The sequence below is a fragment of the Chaetodon auriga genome, chromosome 15 (assembly GCF_051107435.1).
Source record: "Chaetodon auriga isolate fChaAug3 chromosome 15, fChaAug3.hap1, whole genome shotgun sequence".
In the NCBI taxonomy this organism is placed as follows: domain Eukaryota; kingdom Metazoa; phylum Chordata; class Actinopteri; order Chaetodontiformes; family Chaetodontidae; genus Chaetodon; species Chaetodon auriga.
The window spans coordinates 13,105,260-13,121,027 of record NC_135088.1 but is presented as its reverse complement, the minus strand read 5'-3'; the positions used below and the strand labels follow the sequence as shown (position 1 = coordinate 13,121,027).

General features: G+C 41.9%; 4 protein-coding genes across 4 annotated transcripts; 3 read left to right on the top strand and 1 right to left on the bottom strand.

The window, feature by feature from the left end:
• Nucleotides 1–484: 484 nt before the first annotated feature.
• On the top strand, nt 485–2,938 carry LOC143333012 (uncharacterized). The gene is made up of 4 exons (XM_076750927.1): nt 485–1,139; nt 1,816–1,873; nt 2,022–2,348; nt 2,473–2,938. Exons 2-4 carry the CDS (start codon nt 1,837–1,839, stop codon nt 2,568–2,570), a joined length of 462 nt encoding a protein of 153 aa, XP_076607042.1. The 5' UTR covers nt 485–1,139; nt 1,816–1,836; the 3' UTR covers nt 2,571–2,938.
• Nucleotides 2,939–4,140: 1,202 nt separating this feature from the next.
• Nucleotides 4,141–8,866, top strand: bud13 (BUD13 homolog). Its single transcript, XM_076751269.1, has 10 exons — nt 4,141–4,312; nt 4,490–4,577; nt 6,156–6,240; nt 6,326–6,685; nt 6,850–7,154; nt 7,262–7,370; nt 7,587–7,725; nt 7,850–8,031; nt 8,131–8,212; nt 8,482–8,866. Exons 1-10 carry the CDS (start codon nt 4,173–4,175, stop codon nt 8,573–8,575), a joined length of 1,584 nt encoding a protein of 527 aa, XP_076607384.1. The 5' UTR covers nt 4,141–4,172; the 3' UTR covers nt 8,576–8,866.
• A 1,029-nt stretch (nt 8,867–9,895) lies between these two features.
• Nucleotides 9,896–11,088, top strand: snrnp35 (small nuclear ribonucleoprotein 35 (U11/U12)). Its single transcript, XM_076751137.1, has one exon. The coding sequence runs from the start codon at nt 10,004–10,006 to the stop codon at nt 10,712–10,714; it is 711 nt and encodes a 236-aa protein (XP_076607252.1). The 5' UTR covers nt 9,896–10,003; the 3' UTR covers nt 10,715–11,088.
• Nucleotides 11,089–11,406: 318 nt separating this feature from the next.
• LOC143333166 (uncharacterized) lies at nt 11,407–15,157 on the bottom strand. Its single transcript, XM_076751136.1, has 5 exons — nt 15,050–15,157; nt 14,774–14,892; nt 14,045–14,140; nt 12,939–13,221; nt 11,407–12,695 (listed from the first exon to the last, which is right to left on the bottom strand). Exons 2-5 carry the CDS (start codon nt 14,868–14,870, stop codon nt 12,575–12,577), a joined length of 597 nt encoding a protein of 198 aa, XP_076607251.1. The 5' UTR covers nt 14,871–14,892; nt 15,050–15,157; the 3' UTR covers nt 11,407–12,574.
• Nucleotides 15,158–15,768: the final 611 nt, after the last annotated feature.

Here is a 15,768-nt window from a genome sequence, read left to right as displayed (position 1 = left end):
CAAAAACTCCTCATCCTAGTAGGTCAATGTAACTGTGTAATATTTACTCTAGTGTGTTCATTTAGGTCACGCAGTCCAAAATGGCGGATGAGCTAATTTAACATGTTTTCCCTTGCTGAAGGTTCGCCTGGCTACTCCTTCAGGCCAAATAAATCAGGGAGACTGCAGACTGTAATGGTATGAGTGTGGTGGGAATGACACACTCCCCCACAATCATTTTCATAGCATTTAGCTCTCTCACTGTCAAGAAAGTGGACACTGGATGATGCATGGGGCGCCTCTGTTGTGAAACCCCATTTTCACAGTAGTTTCGATCGCATCCATCGCTTTACAGCAGCCGCTAAACTTCCCCTGGCCTAACACTGGCACCTCATGATGGAGGCTGTGAATCTGCATGCAACTTATTATGTGAAATTCCTTGTATTGGCCATAGGGTGGAGACACTGAGCCATTTTACACGAGTGAGTTCATATTCAATATTCCTTTATTAGTCCCGCGAGAGTCTTTTGGTATGACAGTGCTAGAAATTTCTAGAGGGTCACCAATCCTCCCAGTGATGATATGCATTTTTACTGACATGATGTCATTAAAATGAGACATTTCTTTATATGCTCTTAAAAGGTTTAAGGTATACCTTTTCACAGGAAGTGTATAGTCATGCATGCATGTGCTTGTTATGCAGAGCATATTGCAGGACTCGCCCAAAGCTCTGTGGATGTCATTCATAATGTACAAGAGCAGCTTTTAAAGTGGAAATTAGAGGGAGATTACCAAAGACATGAAGAGCAAATCAGGACAATAGCGGAGCTCCAGAAACGGGACAAAGGAGATGACCAGAGAGGAAAGGAGACAAGGTCATAACACCCTGCCGACAAAAATGATGACATCCAGCCCTGTCTGCCAGCCTGCCCACCCTACCTTCCATCAGGCACTGCAGAGGAGAGAGACGAATCAGCGCCTTCTGGTCCACCCTCATCCCTCCCACTCTCCCTCTACCTCTATGTATTGCTCCGACCTTGCCTCACAAGTGTGTTGCTCTGCAGTGCTGCACACTGAGGCAACTGCCGCCAGCTGTTTACTCCTCAGCCAAAGAAGAGCACGCAGGCAGGAGCTGCGACATCATCCAGCACTGACAGGAGGTAAGGCTCCTCAAAGATGTTCAGCTGCAGCCTAGAGAATAGATATGATGACTAGGGTTATATCAGGGAGACGTGGAACATGCTAGAACACGTAGGTACGCAGGTAATGACAAGAGAAAACACCCACATGCACATATAAACAGTTTAATTAAAAGCTCATTAGGTAATATTAGGCTTGGGAAACTGAGTAATACAAAACGTTGTCAAGGGCACTGAAAAAGTGTGAGGAATCGTAAAACAAACAGGCAGTAAAACAGGAAAGAGGAAACATCTGTGTCATCTGGATTATGTCTAGTCATTAGATTTGACCACAGGTGGGCTCCGAGTTCTGGAGGCAAGCAGAGGACATTTAGAGCAATTTAGATCAGGACATCTCAACCTTGTCGTCTTGTTACCCGAACGACAAAGACATGTTTGCTGGACTGAAAAGAATGATTTTGTCTTTTCACTTTGTTTCCTTTAGTATGTTGTCTCTCTTTTTTTGTGTCCGTGCATGAGGTCGCTATAAATAATGGCATGACCTAACTCAGAATGACCTCGCAACCACCTGGACAGTCAGTGGTTGTAATGCACTGATTTAGATGGATCATAGCTCAGTTTGGCTCCATTTTACTGTTATAGATGCTCTTTAAAAACTGATTTTCTTTCTCACATTTCCCCTCCATTTTTTTCAAAGTTGGATGGGTCCTTTTCCATCATGCTCAAGTCTCTGTTTGTGTTTGGAGTGCTGGCAGGTGAGACTTATTTGTTGCAAGTATTTCTACTCTGCTATCTGGAGACTTTTGTGAAAAGGCACATACTAAGGTTTCAAATTAAACAGATCTCTTCATATGCTCTCATCCCTTCTGTGTTCATCACGTGTCCCTCTGTGTTTCTCCCCAGTCTTGCTGATCCCAGCAAAGTGCGAGCTGATCTCCGTGTGTATTGAAGATGACGACGAACTGAGAGTGGACTGCCGGGTCGAACCCAAGCCCAACAAAATCAACAGCTATGAGTTCTCTTGGTCCTCTGGAACCAAAGAGTCCCTCATTAACACCAATGTGTCTGGTTCATCAGCAGAAGCCCAGTTCAAAGACAAAAGCTACGTGGAGGAGCTGGAGCCTCACGGCTACAGATTGACCCTGACCGGCTTCACAGACAAACTCCCACACAACACCACCTACTTGTGCAAAATATCCGGTGTGGTTGCCAGAGTCAATGTGGAGAAAGGTGGGTGGATCGACCGTGTGTGTGTGTGTGGATTTGAGGGAGTGAGCATGAGAATAAGCGAGAGGGAGGCAAAATTCAAGAGGATTTTATAAAGTGTTTGCATCCCACTTTTCTTCCTCTGCAGAGCAACTGGCCAAGTGTTCAGCTGTGAGCGTGTTTCTGAAGAGTTCCTGCTCCTGGATTCTTTGTCTGCTGTTTTTCTTCTATCAAACACACAGCTAAAAAAAGAAATCACGCAGGCTTGTGCTGGCACGCACGCACACACACACACACACACACACACACACATCTAACCACACCGACGCATCTGTTCCTGCATCCACAAACATCCCCACACTAACACTCACATGTTGATCAGATGTTCTCCTTCTCTTGTTTCCTCCCAAGTGCACTGAAATGTTTTCGTAAAACTGACAATAAAGAATGAAGATGACACAGATGACGTGACAGAAATGTTTATAGATGTGCTTTTTAATGCGGAGGCATGCACAGCTGTGTGTGAACAAATACAATGAGTAACTTGTGATGTAAATATTACTCTGGAAGCTGCAGCATTTGTTTTCAATAAAGGGATGCCATTTAAAGCCTGACATTGACTTGTGTGTGAATTCATTGTTCATATTGGTGGGTCAGAGGTGGCACACGAATGGAAATAAAAAAGGTCTTTTTCTATAATGCACAAGGTCCATCGTGAAGGAGAAAGGTGTTTTTAACATGGATGATGACAGCCAATGTTTTACATCATTAGATGTACATTAGTCATATGTATGTAATGTTTTTGTGGAGGGTGGTTTATGAGGTGCATAGCTCTCAATATGATCTATAGTACATGTAAAAGAGTGTTTCATGAAAAGACCCTTCAAAGTCAAAGTGCAAACAGATCTGCAGAGTGATTTGATTTCATTCCATATATAAAATTTTAAAAATCCTTTCGTTTGCAGATTAACCACCTTTAATAAAATACAGTTATATCATAACAGGAGGGGCAAGCTGGTTTTAGAAGTCATGGCATTAGTTAAAGGGAGATTACCTGAGTAGTATAAATACACTTGCAACTGTTAGTCAGTATTGTGGCAAAACTTCCACCACTGAGATGAAGAAACAAACCAAGGAGCTCATTAAAAGGGTGATTGAAAGTACAGAGGCTGGCTGCATGAACATTTACAGGTTGCTGAACATCCCTTGGAGTATAGTTACATCATTCATTAAGAAATGAGAAGAGAATGACACAGCAGTAAAACTGAATAAATGACCTGTCCACACAGACGCAAGGCTGTAACTGCTGCCAAAAGTGCATCTACGAAATGCTGACTTGAATACTTATGCAAACAAGTACTTGTCTTTTATATTTGGAATTAATTCGGATCACTTTGGTCTGTTTTCACTGTGACATTTCTATTGAACCTTGTTCAAAAGAAGCCAAATTAAATGTACCTTGATTCAATGCTGTGAAACAATAAAACATGAAAACGTTTTTTATAGGCCCTACTTTCAATCTGAACTAATTTCGTAAGTCAGAAGAAGCCAACAGTCCAGGAGGCCACCGAGACGTAAAGAATCTCTGCCCGACAAATAGATCAACACGTATTCTAATTAGTTGTGTTTTGGACCCTGTGGCCCCAAAGTGTCCAATATTTCATATAAATAAGATAATATGAATATAGAGACAGTAGAAAAGATACCCCATCGCCATAACCTACAGTGTTGGTTGTTAAAGTGAGTTATCAGCATCTCATCTCTCGTTCCCAACCGGTATTTGACCAAGTTTGCTATAATGGGCGTTCTTGATCCTCGGTGCTATCCGTAGTTTTCGACAACATTACGATGGCCGCTCTCACTGGTAGTAATAAGAGACCAGAACTATCTAAAGCTGAGTACTTAAAACGTTATTTATCCGCTGATGAAGATACCAAGAAGTCAAAGGAAAAACTTAAAAAGAAACGGCGCAAGGTTCCTGGAAAAGGGTGAGTCAGCACAATGTTTTAGTCGAGCTGTTGCCGGGCAGGTTGTGCGTGTATTAGCCGTTAAGCTAGCTCAGGTAGCTATTCCTGCGTAGCGATACAGTGTCGTCCGAAACACTTTGCTTTGAGTGAATCGTGCATTTACCCTGCCTGGACTCACTTCTGTTTGTCTTATTAAAGACTCAAAATAGTAGACGATGACGTAGACTGGAAACAGATGGTCCAAGAGGAGGAAGAGATTGCAGAAGACGAAGAGGAAGCTCCAGTGGTAAGAACTTTGCTTTCTAACGTTGTCTAGCTAGTTAGCCTGTGTCTGTTCGATTCCCTGATTGTCGACCCCAACGCGGGACTATCCCCGGTCGGCACTCTCCCGCTAGCCAGACTATCGAGCCCACCGACATATAACGGAGCTAGTTATCTTTTTTTATGTTAGTTTTTTGTTACGTACAAGTGTATTTGACATATAATTAGTGACATATTGTTTCAAATACACCTACAGTATGACCATTAGCCTATGAATTGACTTTGTCGTTACGTTTTAACAAGTGGTGGATAAATCCTCTTTCCGTTTCCGGTCAGTTAACGTCACATCACAGATACTCTTGAGTTCGCCATGCCTCTTTTCACCAGGTGAAAAGGTTACACACATGTTCTCCTGGCATGGGTGGAATTGGAGGGGTTAAATACTTTATGGTTCCAATCCTATGGGGAAATTGGTGTAAAAATCGTTCCCATATGGAAGCTTTTGTTTTGTTTTTGGTCGCTTGGTTTGGTCGCTTTCCGTTTCCGATAATTGTAGGCTACCCTCTTTCCGTTTCCGTTAACAACATTGCTAACTTGTACCGCAGAGCTAACGAAAACTCCGGACCATTCTATAACTCCCGACCATTTATGCGTGTAGATTCTATAACTCCCGACAATTTATGCGTGTAGAAAAGAGCGAACAACAACTCCGGACTAGCAAACCAGTCCTATTACTGGCCAAGAACGTCCTGTTACTGGCATTACTGCCGCTTCGACTGGCATACTCCGCCGTCGTTTTATCCAGTAGTGTTATTCTTACTGGAGTGGTGTTAAGAAATAATACGTGTGCCAATACATAATATATGCTATAAATGACACGAATACGTGAAATATAATCAGGGGATCGTCTAAACCACCTGGGGCTACGCGTCCGTGAGCGAACTCAGTTGGGAGTCTCCGTCTATCTACCGTCTGTTCATTCATTTTGCACTAGAGCACACCTTTAAAACATGTCGTGCTTATAATTGTATACATGTATTTCTGCAATTTTCTTCCTTATCGGGTTAGTGTATGGTTTGTAAAAAAAAAAAAAATAGTGTAAAGCAGTGGTTCGGTTGGTTTATCTCGATTTAAACCTAAAGTACTATGACGTTTTTAAAAATACATAACATACAACGCTACTCAATTTAGGATCACATAAGATAAAGTTGCAAATCTGAAAAGCTGCATTTGGCCTTTTGTAAGTCGTTTTTGTTTGAAACATTACCTAAAGGATTCATCAGTAATTCACTATAGTTGTAAGACTTGCTCAAGGGCACTGAAAGCAGACTTAACCTAACAATGAGACACTTTGCTTCAGTATAATTGTCTAACCATTTCAGCTTTAATTGTGACATTGATGCAAAAATCGTACTAATATCTCCATAAGGAATCCCTGTTAATTGATATGCAACACTGACTACTGCTCTAATACAAGCAGAGGTTTTGGAGAGATAGCTACCATGGAATAGATGGCATGGCAAAATCTGTGATGGTTGTCAAATATTTTGTCATATCGTCCAACTGTCTCCTGAAACTTTATCTCTTGCGTTTGTTTGCTTAGATTGCAGAGGTGATTGATGAGAGACCAGAGGAAGTGAAACAGCTGGAAGCCTTCAGAACTAGCAATAGATGGAAAGTGATTGGAGGTGATTGGTATTTGTGATCAAAGTTAAGAGAATTTTTTTCTGTGCCATGAACATGTCTATTTAGCTTGAGTCTCCCTCCCAATAGCTGACAAAAATGAAGACTCAGAAGAGGGGGAAGGAAGAGGGCATCAATATCCAGAGTCTGTGGCATCAAGCAGGAGTCGCCACGATTCGCCAGAGCTGTCGTCAAAGAGAAGGGGACCTGATTCTCCAGTCAGAAAGTCCCGACACGACTCACCATCTCCTCCCAGAAGAGGTCGCCATGACTCTCCAGACATGTCCCCTCCCAGAAGAGGCCGCCATGACTCTCCAGACATGTCCCCCCCCAGAAGAGGTCGTCATGACTCTCCAGACATGTCCCCTCCCAGAAGAGGTCGCCATGACTCTCCAGACATGTCCCCTCCAAGGCAAAAGTCAGGGAAATTAGGGAAGGTGCAAAGTAAAGGTGAGAGCTCATTTGTGAGTCTTTGTGCATTGGCCAAGGTGATGTTAACAAATATAAAAACACAACAACCAGAAAACCTTCCAATATTGCCATACAGTATATCATCATATTTGTTTATGGAAGTGTATTAGAAAAAAAAACCTTTACTATTATTTGTTTGTTAGATTCATCCCCTGCCAGAAGAAAGCCAGGCTCATCATCATCAAGTAGAAAACAGTCACCTGATCGTCATCGGTCACCACTGGCGAAGAGGGCTCAGAACAGGCATGATTCAGACTCTGACCAGTCACCTCCACGAAGAAAGCCAATAAAGAGAGAAGCTTCAGACTCTGACCAATCTCCTCCACGGAAGCAATCAAAAACCAGACGAGGCTCCGATTCTGACCAGTCACCACCCAGGAGGCGGCCGCACAGTGGAAAGGACTCAGATGAAGATCTGTCACCACCTCGTAGGCCTGGCCAGTCACAGGTGAGCAAATTGTGAGAGTTTTCAGAAAGTAATGTGAAATCTGATTTGCCTGAAATGAACATGTATCATTGATCAGATCCATGCAGTTTTTACTTTTTTCTTTTCAGGGTCCGAGGATGCTTTCTGGTGGGAAGGCGGGTCTGGTTTCTGTTGATGTTTTAAGAAAAGAGCAGGAGGAGAACCGACGCAGAGAGAGAGGCAACCAGCCACTAGAAGGTTGGCTCAGCTTTTCTCTTTTCAAATGCTTTTCCTTCATAGGCAGAACTCACAGGACTTTCTGTCTCATACCATGCACAGTACAAGACCCGTGCATTCTTCAAATGTTTGCAGAGATGTCTTTGGTCATAGTCGTGATTAGGTCGTGTAAAGTTGAACGTCGGAGTCCTCGTTTTGATGACATTGTTTTTATACCTGTTTTCCTGCTATGACTAGATGAATCCCGCAATGCCCAGACGGTGTTCCGAGACAAGAGTGGTAAAAGGAGAAATCTGGATTCGGAAAGAGAAGAGCAGAGGCTGAAAGCCGGAGAAAAAGCAGCAAAGGATGAGAAATACGCTCAGTGGGGGAAAGGGTGAGCCTGCATAACACATTCATTCATCAAAGACATCCATAGAGTGTGACTGTGACCACGTCAGGACTTTTAATGTGTTATGTGCCGACTTGTTTCCATGATTAAAGTCAGCTCATGTTTATAGGTTGGCCCAGAGCCAGATGCATCAGCAGAAACTTGAGGATGCTCTGCATGAAGCCCAGAAGCCGCTGGCACGTCACTGTGATGACGAGGATCTTGACCGCATGTTGAGAGAGCAGGAAAGGGAGGGGGATCCGATGGCTGCAATGCTCAGACGGAAAAAGGAACGCAGTACAAAGACACAAGGTTTTAAGGGTTACATATGTCTACCTTGTTCTCTGCAATGACTGATGCTATTACCTCTTAACAATATATATTGTAAACCATTGTATTTTTGCTTTGCAGAGAAACCTCGATATAAAGGTCCAGCACCACCTCCAAACCGCTTCAATATTCTACCAGGCTATCGCTGGGATGGAGTTGACAGGTACAGTGTGCGATGCTTTTGCAGTGTAATGAATGTGTAATGTGATCAATTTGACAGTATACCCTTCTTTTTAACACATGTAGCACATTCATTGTTCATACGATTCTCTTACATCTCATGCAGTTGTATACGTATGTGCACAATAATCATGGTCACAATTTTGGCTGCTACATTAAATTGAACCTGATTGGGTTCAGCCTCATTCAAATCAAAGATGGAGTTGAGTGTTAAGAATTAAAAGTGGAATTTGGTTTCTGTGTCGCTCGCAGGTCAAATGGTTTTGAACAGAAACGCTACAATCGGATCGCAGATAAAAAGGCCGTCCAGGAGGCAGCCTACAAATGGAGCGTGGAGGACATGTAATAGCAAACGGAGAGTGATGGATCAGCTCATCTTCTGTACAATTAGTCTAATCTATGCTGCTGAATCAGCTGCAGAACGGACATTTTGAAATAGACCAAGAAAGATTTTCTTTACCTTCCTAAGCAGTTTGATACTGTACAACGGGACATGAGGTCATAATAAACTGATCATTTACAAACATAACTGTACTTAGCAGTGAATTACAGTATCTTTATGATTTTGTAATAGTTGATGCAACGTGGAGCCGAAATAGATGTTTTTCACTGTTTTATTAAATCATGTTTTTGTAAATTGTTGTGTCACCAGTGTTCACATACAGCAGTGGAATTTGCAATTTACATAAATGGAGTTGTTCAGTTATTTTTTATATTTTCATATATATATTTACATATATTATGGAGCTGTAGTGTCCTGAGCCAAATGTCGAATAGTTTTGGAAAGTTTTGTTTTTTGTTGTTACTTAAAGGGGCTGCAGGGATTGAAACTTTGTTAAATACACGTGTAACTAATAATATAACCTCAAAATATAAATGCCATTCAATGTGTGTGGCTTGAATTAGGCACACACAAAAGAATACAGTTGAAAAATTTAACAGCAGTGTGGCTTTCTGGAAACCATGACCAGGTAACTCAAGATAATCCACAGAGCAGTTTCATGAAGGAACTATTTTATTTTCACTGACACCCACCAAGAAGCCCACACCCACTAAGAAGAAGAAACAAATGTACATGGATAAAATAGCACTACCAGAGAGAGGAAAGATGATGTATTTTTGGTTTTGGGTTAAATCAAAATGTCATTTATTGGCCCTGCAGGTGTAAATAACGTAGGATTACTTAGCAGAAACAGGACACGTAAATACAAGATTATATAGTAAATAAACCTTCAGTCAGGAGTGAAATTATATAAGAATTTTGTATTCAAAAAAATCAGACTATGCCTATTTTTATGAATTATTTTTCATTCTCTAAAGCTTTGTAAATACAGTATTGTATGAGCTGTAATGTTTTTATTAAGCCAATATATGTTTTGAACTGCAAAAATGAGTGCGAGTGTTCAGAGATCTGACTTCGAGTTTGTAAGGCATTGAAAATTGGGGACGGTCTAAGCGACATATTGTTACTCTAATCATGCATATCAACAGATAATGTAAATTAACTGTATATTTCGTTATTTACATCCAATTAGACAATTATCTTGAGGCCGCGGTGCTGGCTGTTTAAAAAGGTGTCTACCGCAATGGACTAAGTAGGAACCTTTAAACGGTGAGAGATTTGTACTCGTTTCAATACGGAATGTTTTTGTTGATGTACGCGGGTGTACAGGCTACTGAAGTTCTTTGGTCATGTAGCGAAACAGCCGTCGGGGAAACTGTTGTTGAAACTCGTGTATTGAAGGAGGGGAGTCGTGTGATATTTTTTGTTAAAATGGTTGACTGGAGTCCGATAGCGAAGGTGTACGACCCGCTGAAAGCTGGCAGCATCGACGGCACGGACGTGGAGCCCCATGATCGGGCGGTATGGAGGGCAATGAGCGCCCGCTATAAACCCAACAAAGGCGTTGTTGGAGACCCACTGCTCACCCTGTTTGTGTCCCGACTGAACCCACAGACAACAGAGGACAAACTGCATCAAGTGTTCTCCAAGTACGGAGACATCCAGCGACTCCGGCTGGTCCGGGACATCGTCACGGGTTTCTCCAAAGGATATGCCTTCATTGAGTACAAGGAGGAGCGGGCTGTTGTCCGGGCTCGCCGGGACGCCAACAAACTTGTGGTGGACCAGCACGAAGTGTTTGTGGATTTTGAACAGGAGAGGACCCTCAAAGGATGGGTCCCCCGGCGGCTTGGCGGCGGGCAGGGAGGGAAGAAAGAGTCCGGACAGCTGCGGTTCGGAGGCAGGGACAGACCTTTCCGTAAACCCATTAACCTCGGGGTCGGTCCGGTGCAGGAACGGGGAGGTGGTGGTGGAGGAGGAGGGAGAGACTGGGACAGAGTAGGGTCGAGAGACAGGGAGGACCGGGACCGACACAGAGAAGCTGAGTGGAGCAGCAGAGGACGGAGAGATGACCGGGACAGAGGAAGAGAGAGGGATGACCGCAGACACGGAGACAAAAGCAGACACCGGGACAGGAGATGAAGCCCGTATTCACAAGACTGGACATGCACAGTCCAGCTGCCTGCCTCAAATCAACAAATGTCAGCCAAGCAGGCAGTGAAGGAGAGTTTGACTGTTAGGGATTGTGATTGGCACACATGCTGGGTGAAAAGCATTTCAGTGAACAGATGACCCTCTTATGGTCTGCTCATTTTATCAGTTTTGGTGTGAGATGTGAAGTTTCATGGTTGATGTTCAGGTTGTACTGCATGATCATTTCAGCTGGTACTCTTGAGTGTTTCAGTATTTCTCAGGGAAATCAGACTCAGTCCATGTTTTTGTTGTCAAAATTGAGAGCTGAGACTGTATAATAATTTACCGTATGCAAGTGCACTGAACATTACAAATAAAGACATTTTTACGTCATCGATGTTGTCCAGCCAGGTGAAGCCTTACAAGCAGTAAAGACCACAAGCTTTAAAAGCAAAATCTGCTATTAAATGAATAAAATGCCATTGTTTTTCTGATACACGTTTTAAAATAGCTGTAAATCAGATTGAATCTGTTCCACATTTTCTCTCTTAACACAATTTAGTTTGGTTTCGAAATCAGAGACATGTCAGTGTTTTGGGGGCATTTTTGCATGTTTGTACTTGTTAAAAGGCCTCTGGTGATGGTTTGTGCAACACTGGCTCTTAACACAGGGAAAAAATTCAAATAGACCAGAGAATTTTCACAATAGTCTCACTTTACTTATTCCTGGTCCAAAAGTTACAAAGATTTTCCTCTAACATTATTATGAGTTGCATTTTGCTCTGGGACAAAGGTCATTACAACCTTAGAACTTTTTCTATTGTATTTGTAGCTCTGCCACGAGCAAGTATGCTCTGGAATTGTAATGCAAAATAGCATCAGCTAAATGTACAGGTGACCAATTTGAAATCTAAAAGTTGCAACTCCATTAAAACTAGCCAGTGGAGTTTGTGAAAACAGTACAAAATACAAAACTAAAGACAAGCATAGAAAGTAGAAAATACAGGAAGTGAATCTTTGAGTGTGCATAGTTTGGCTGGAAAGTTATCCATCTCTCCAACTTGTCCTGAAGCTTAAGCTCAGCTGTTTGATCCCCGGTCAAGTAAATCATGTCTCAGTTATGAGTCAGTGGGTGGATTGTTTTCTTTCAAGCTGTCCGTCTGTCTGCATGAAGTCATCAGTATGACACACAATGGCGTTAGTCTTTTGCTGTAAGGCTTATGTAGTGACACACCATCAGTCCATTAGCTCATCACATGACCTGCTGCTGGGAAGTTCATCACTTGGAAAAGAGTCTGTGCTGATTCCACAGTAACACAAAGGAAACAGAGGAAACAAAAGCGGCTAACGAGCATGATTACACTTTAAACAAAACAAAGGTGTGCCAATAAAGTTGCACATTGAATAAAGGATATATTTCCAGGCAGACACTTGTTGTGCCGGATGTGGTTAGAGAAGGAGAACTCACCAACACCTCTGATCCAAAACTACTGTTTCATTCTAACTATGTCTAAACTGCAGAGTGTGTTACAGTGCTATTCATAAGATAAGCCAGAACTGATGCAAAGACACGCTCGCTCCATGAAAGCCCACAAAACTGGCATGTTTCTCCCTGGTTGATGAAATCATGTTTATTACTGTCATTGTATAGAATGACAATGACTGTGTGGGTTCATAGCCTTATGATGGAATCAGACATGTGCTACAGTCAGTGAAAATGATGATAATGATAACTGTGACATTTTTTTGACATTTATTTATTCATAGTGTAAATAAGCTGCCATGTTTTACAGCCAAAGATCAGCAGGGTGAGAAGGTATGACTGCTTCGTCAAACACTTATTGCTGGGAAGCGCACACAGGTGATAGATCATCGGTCTGAAGTCGTGTTTGGTTGACCGGACGAGGCTGCTTTCATCCTGCCAGCATACCTGGGATTCATTATGGGCCAACGAGGGTAAGCCTCTCTTTGGACCGTGCTGAACTCGATCCTGTGAAGCAGAACACAGACATGCATGAGCAGATCTCTACATGCATATGATATTCAATCAATCAGTTTAAAGTGCAGAATCACCATGCAGCATGGTCCCAATGCATTTAAAACAGGATAAGACATACAGCGGTTTAATGAATATTAAAAACATCCACGTTTTAAAAGATGATGGACTACGTTCTAACTAATAGGTTAGACTATAATGACGTGCATAAAGGCATATTGACCAACTGGCTCCCACCTGAAAGCAGGGTTGATAGCGATGTTGTCTGGCTGGGGGAGGGCAGGTGTACGCCTCCTGCGGCAGGAGGATGGAGGAGGGAAATCCTTCTGATACTGAGACAGCATCTGGATTGCATCTCCTTCATTTTTCACCACTGTGGACCCCATCTGATCACGGCTGCCTTCCTGCTCGTCCTCCCCTCGCTCTCTGTCCCTGCTGCTGTGTCCTCTTCCTGTTTGTCTCGAGGATGTGGTATGAGAACGGTGGGACTCCTGTTGTGTGTTCTGGGCTGCATGGTCTCCTGAAGGGTAGTCATAACCTTGGTAAGGGTTTCATTTCACACACAGTCATGAAATATTCCAGGAAACATCCCATACGGAGGTAACATCTGGAAAAAATGTTCATTATAATTGAGGCTGAAAGTTTTTCCATATTGTATCTGCTGTACTAAATGTGTGTGTTTTTTTAAATGTACATTTAGGTAAGCCTGGAGTGAAGCATCTTACTATATAACATTGGCTTTCTTTAGATAAGATAAGATAAGATAAAACTTTATTGATCCCATGCCAGGGAAGTTGTTACAGTATTAAAAGATAGGCAAAAGCCGTGGCATAGATGCATCGAGACAAAAAGGATACATAAAAAGATTATAGATGCTCTGTTCTAAAATATTGAATTATCATACCATTTTAGTTATGGACCTGTAATGCCACTTCCTAATAGTATTTTTTAGATTTAAGACTAAAGGTTACATCCCCAGTACTTTGCTGGCAGTATTTAGCAATAATAAAAACATATTTGGGTCAAATTTGTCTCCCCTTTCGACATACAAGTAACAGCGTTCTATATTTAACCTTATATGGATGTTTTTCTTTATATTTGAAGCATTAATTACTTTGTTATTATTATTTCAGTCTAATGATAGTAATTTTATTTCTGAAAGAAAAAACTCATAAATCATTTTCCTAATCTCTCACACATACACACGTACACACATATTCACTAAACACAACACACTACTTGGCATGCCTATTTTCAGCACTAAAATCCTCCACACAAGCACAGCTCATGGCTTGTCTTAAAACAGATGAGGTTACTCTCTGGGCTGAGATAAGACTGCAGACCTGTGCCTCTGTCTGGTTGTGGGACAGGTCTAAAGCAGAAAGCTTCTCTGGATGTGGTCTCCATCTTAGCAGGAGTGTCCGGGTAGAGGAGAAATCCTGAGGAAGTCAAAGAGGGTAAAATGTGGGCTTTAAAATTGGCTGATTACAGAAAAACATTGCCTTCTATTTTAAAATACATATACTATGTAATCAAAGTATTGTGTATGATTTAGAAAAAAAAAAAAACTTCTCAAAAATCCTTTTCATTTAACAGGCTGCTTTGGAGTGATTCCAGTGAACACACTGCAGCTTGACTAACTTAACATCAGCTGAAATCCGTCCAATCAGGCATTTTTATTTTTTGTAGTGTTTGAGCTGGAAAACCCCCAAAGACAACAAACTACCCTTGTTTAAATCATATGAATTGGTGGTGTCAGTCATGGCTCATTTAGGCCCATTTACTCTGAAGATGACAATGATGCAATCATGCCAAAGTGGTATCTGTGATGAGACTATTGAGAGAATGTTTTATTTTTGTCAATGCATTCAGAAAATCACCTTGAGACTGAAGCAAAACTACAGAAATAATGACAGTTTTGAATGTTTTAGTTATTTTTATAGTTGGAACCTAGATATGAAGAACACTTCACACACTCTGACCTGAACCACAACATATTTGACGTGTCTATGAGTCATCTAAGAACATCACTAACTGTCTGATGCTGGGACAGAGCAGCAGCAAACCTTTACCTGCCACCGTCGGCGGTTCTCCTCTGTAGGGTCGACTCGGCAGAAATAATTCATGGTGGCGACGGGGGTGTCTTAGGTTGGCATTTTTGATGAACATTTTGTGTCTGGTACAACAAATACTGTAAAAATGACCTCAGGTTTAGCGTATTCAGTGGTAATAGAAAGTAGAAACAGCAGTTACAAGCCTTGAAAATCTCCTTGGATGCATTTCAAATAACAACCAGTATAACACCCTAAAAAACAGGCCTGAAGAGAGTTATTTACTGCATTGCTTACCTTGCATGTAGTAAAACACAAAGATGGTGGTATAGTTCTGCAGTGTCTCCCTATACTGTCTACATTTCTCTGCACTGGGTATGTGTGTTATAAGGCTGTACACAGAGCTACTTAGAGCTTGTTTGCTGCAGTAGTCATGGTGTTCTATTCTTCTCCAGTGAGTGACAGATACAGTAGTTACCAACTGAGACAATAAAGCAACTGGACCACCAACGGAGAGCTGAAACTCTGCAGTGGCAGCTTGGACAGACAGAGAACATCGTTCAGTAGAAAAGATTTTGGAGTAGGGCTGATTTGACTGGGGCGGGGAATAAAATAATGCAGAAACAAAAGTGCTGAGCAGAGGTCTAAAATGTTTTGCATCGGTGAGTCAAATAGGGTGTACAGTAGCATGCCGAACGATGATAAAGCACATTTCAGTGCAGTTGTTTTGAGTTACACACACCATGCTGTTAAAAAAAAAAAAAACAGAAAACATGTCTTTTCAGTGGTTGCCCTGGAGCATTTGGCGAGCACTCAGCAATGCACTGTGCCTCTCGGTGTTCAGCAGGAATAAATCCCAGTTGTATTTCTCTCACATTAGAGGGCCTGTTTCAGCCTGTACCTTTTCAGTAGGGAACCTTGTACTCGCACATAAATCATTTTCAATGCGTTTTAAGGTATTCTGTGGTGAAGATGTTCCTACTAACTTGCAAGTCGTTTTCATTCATAATATACTC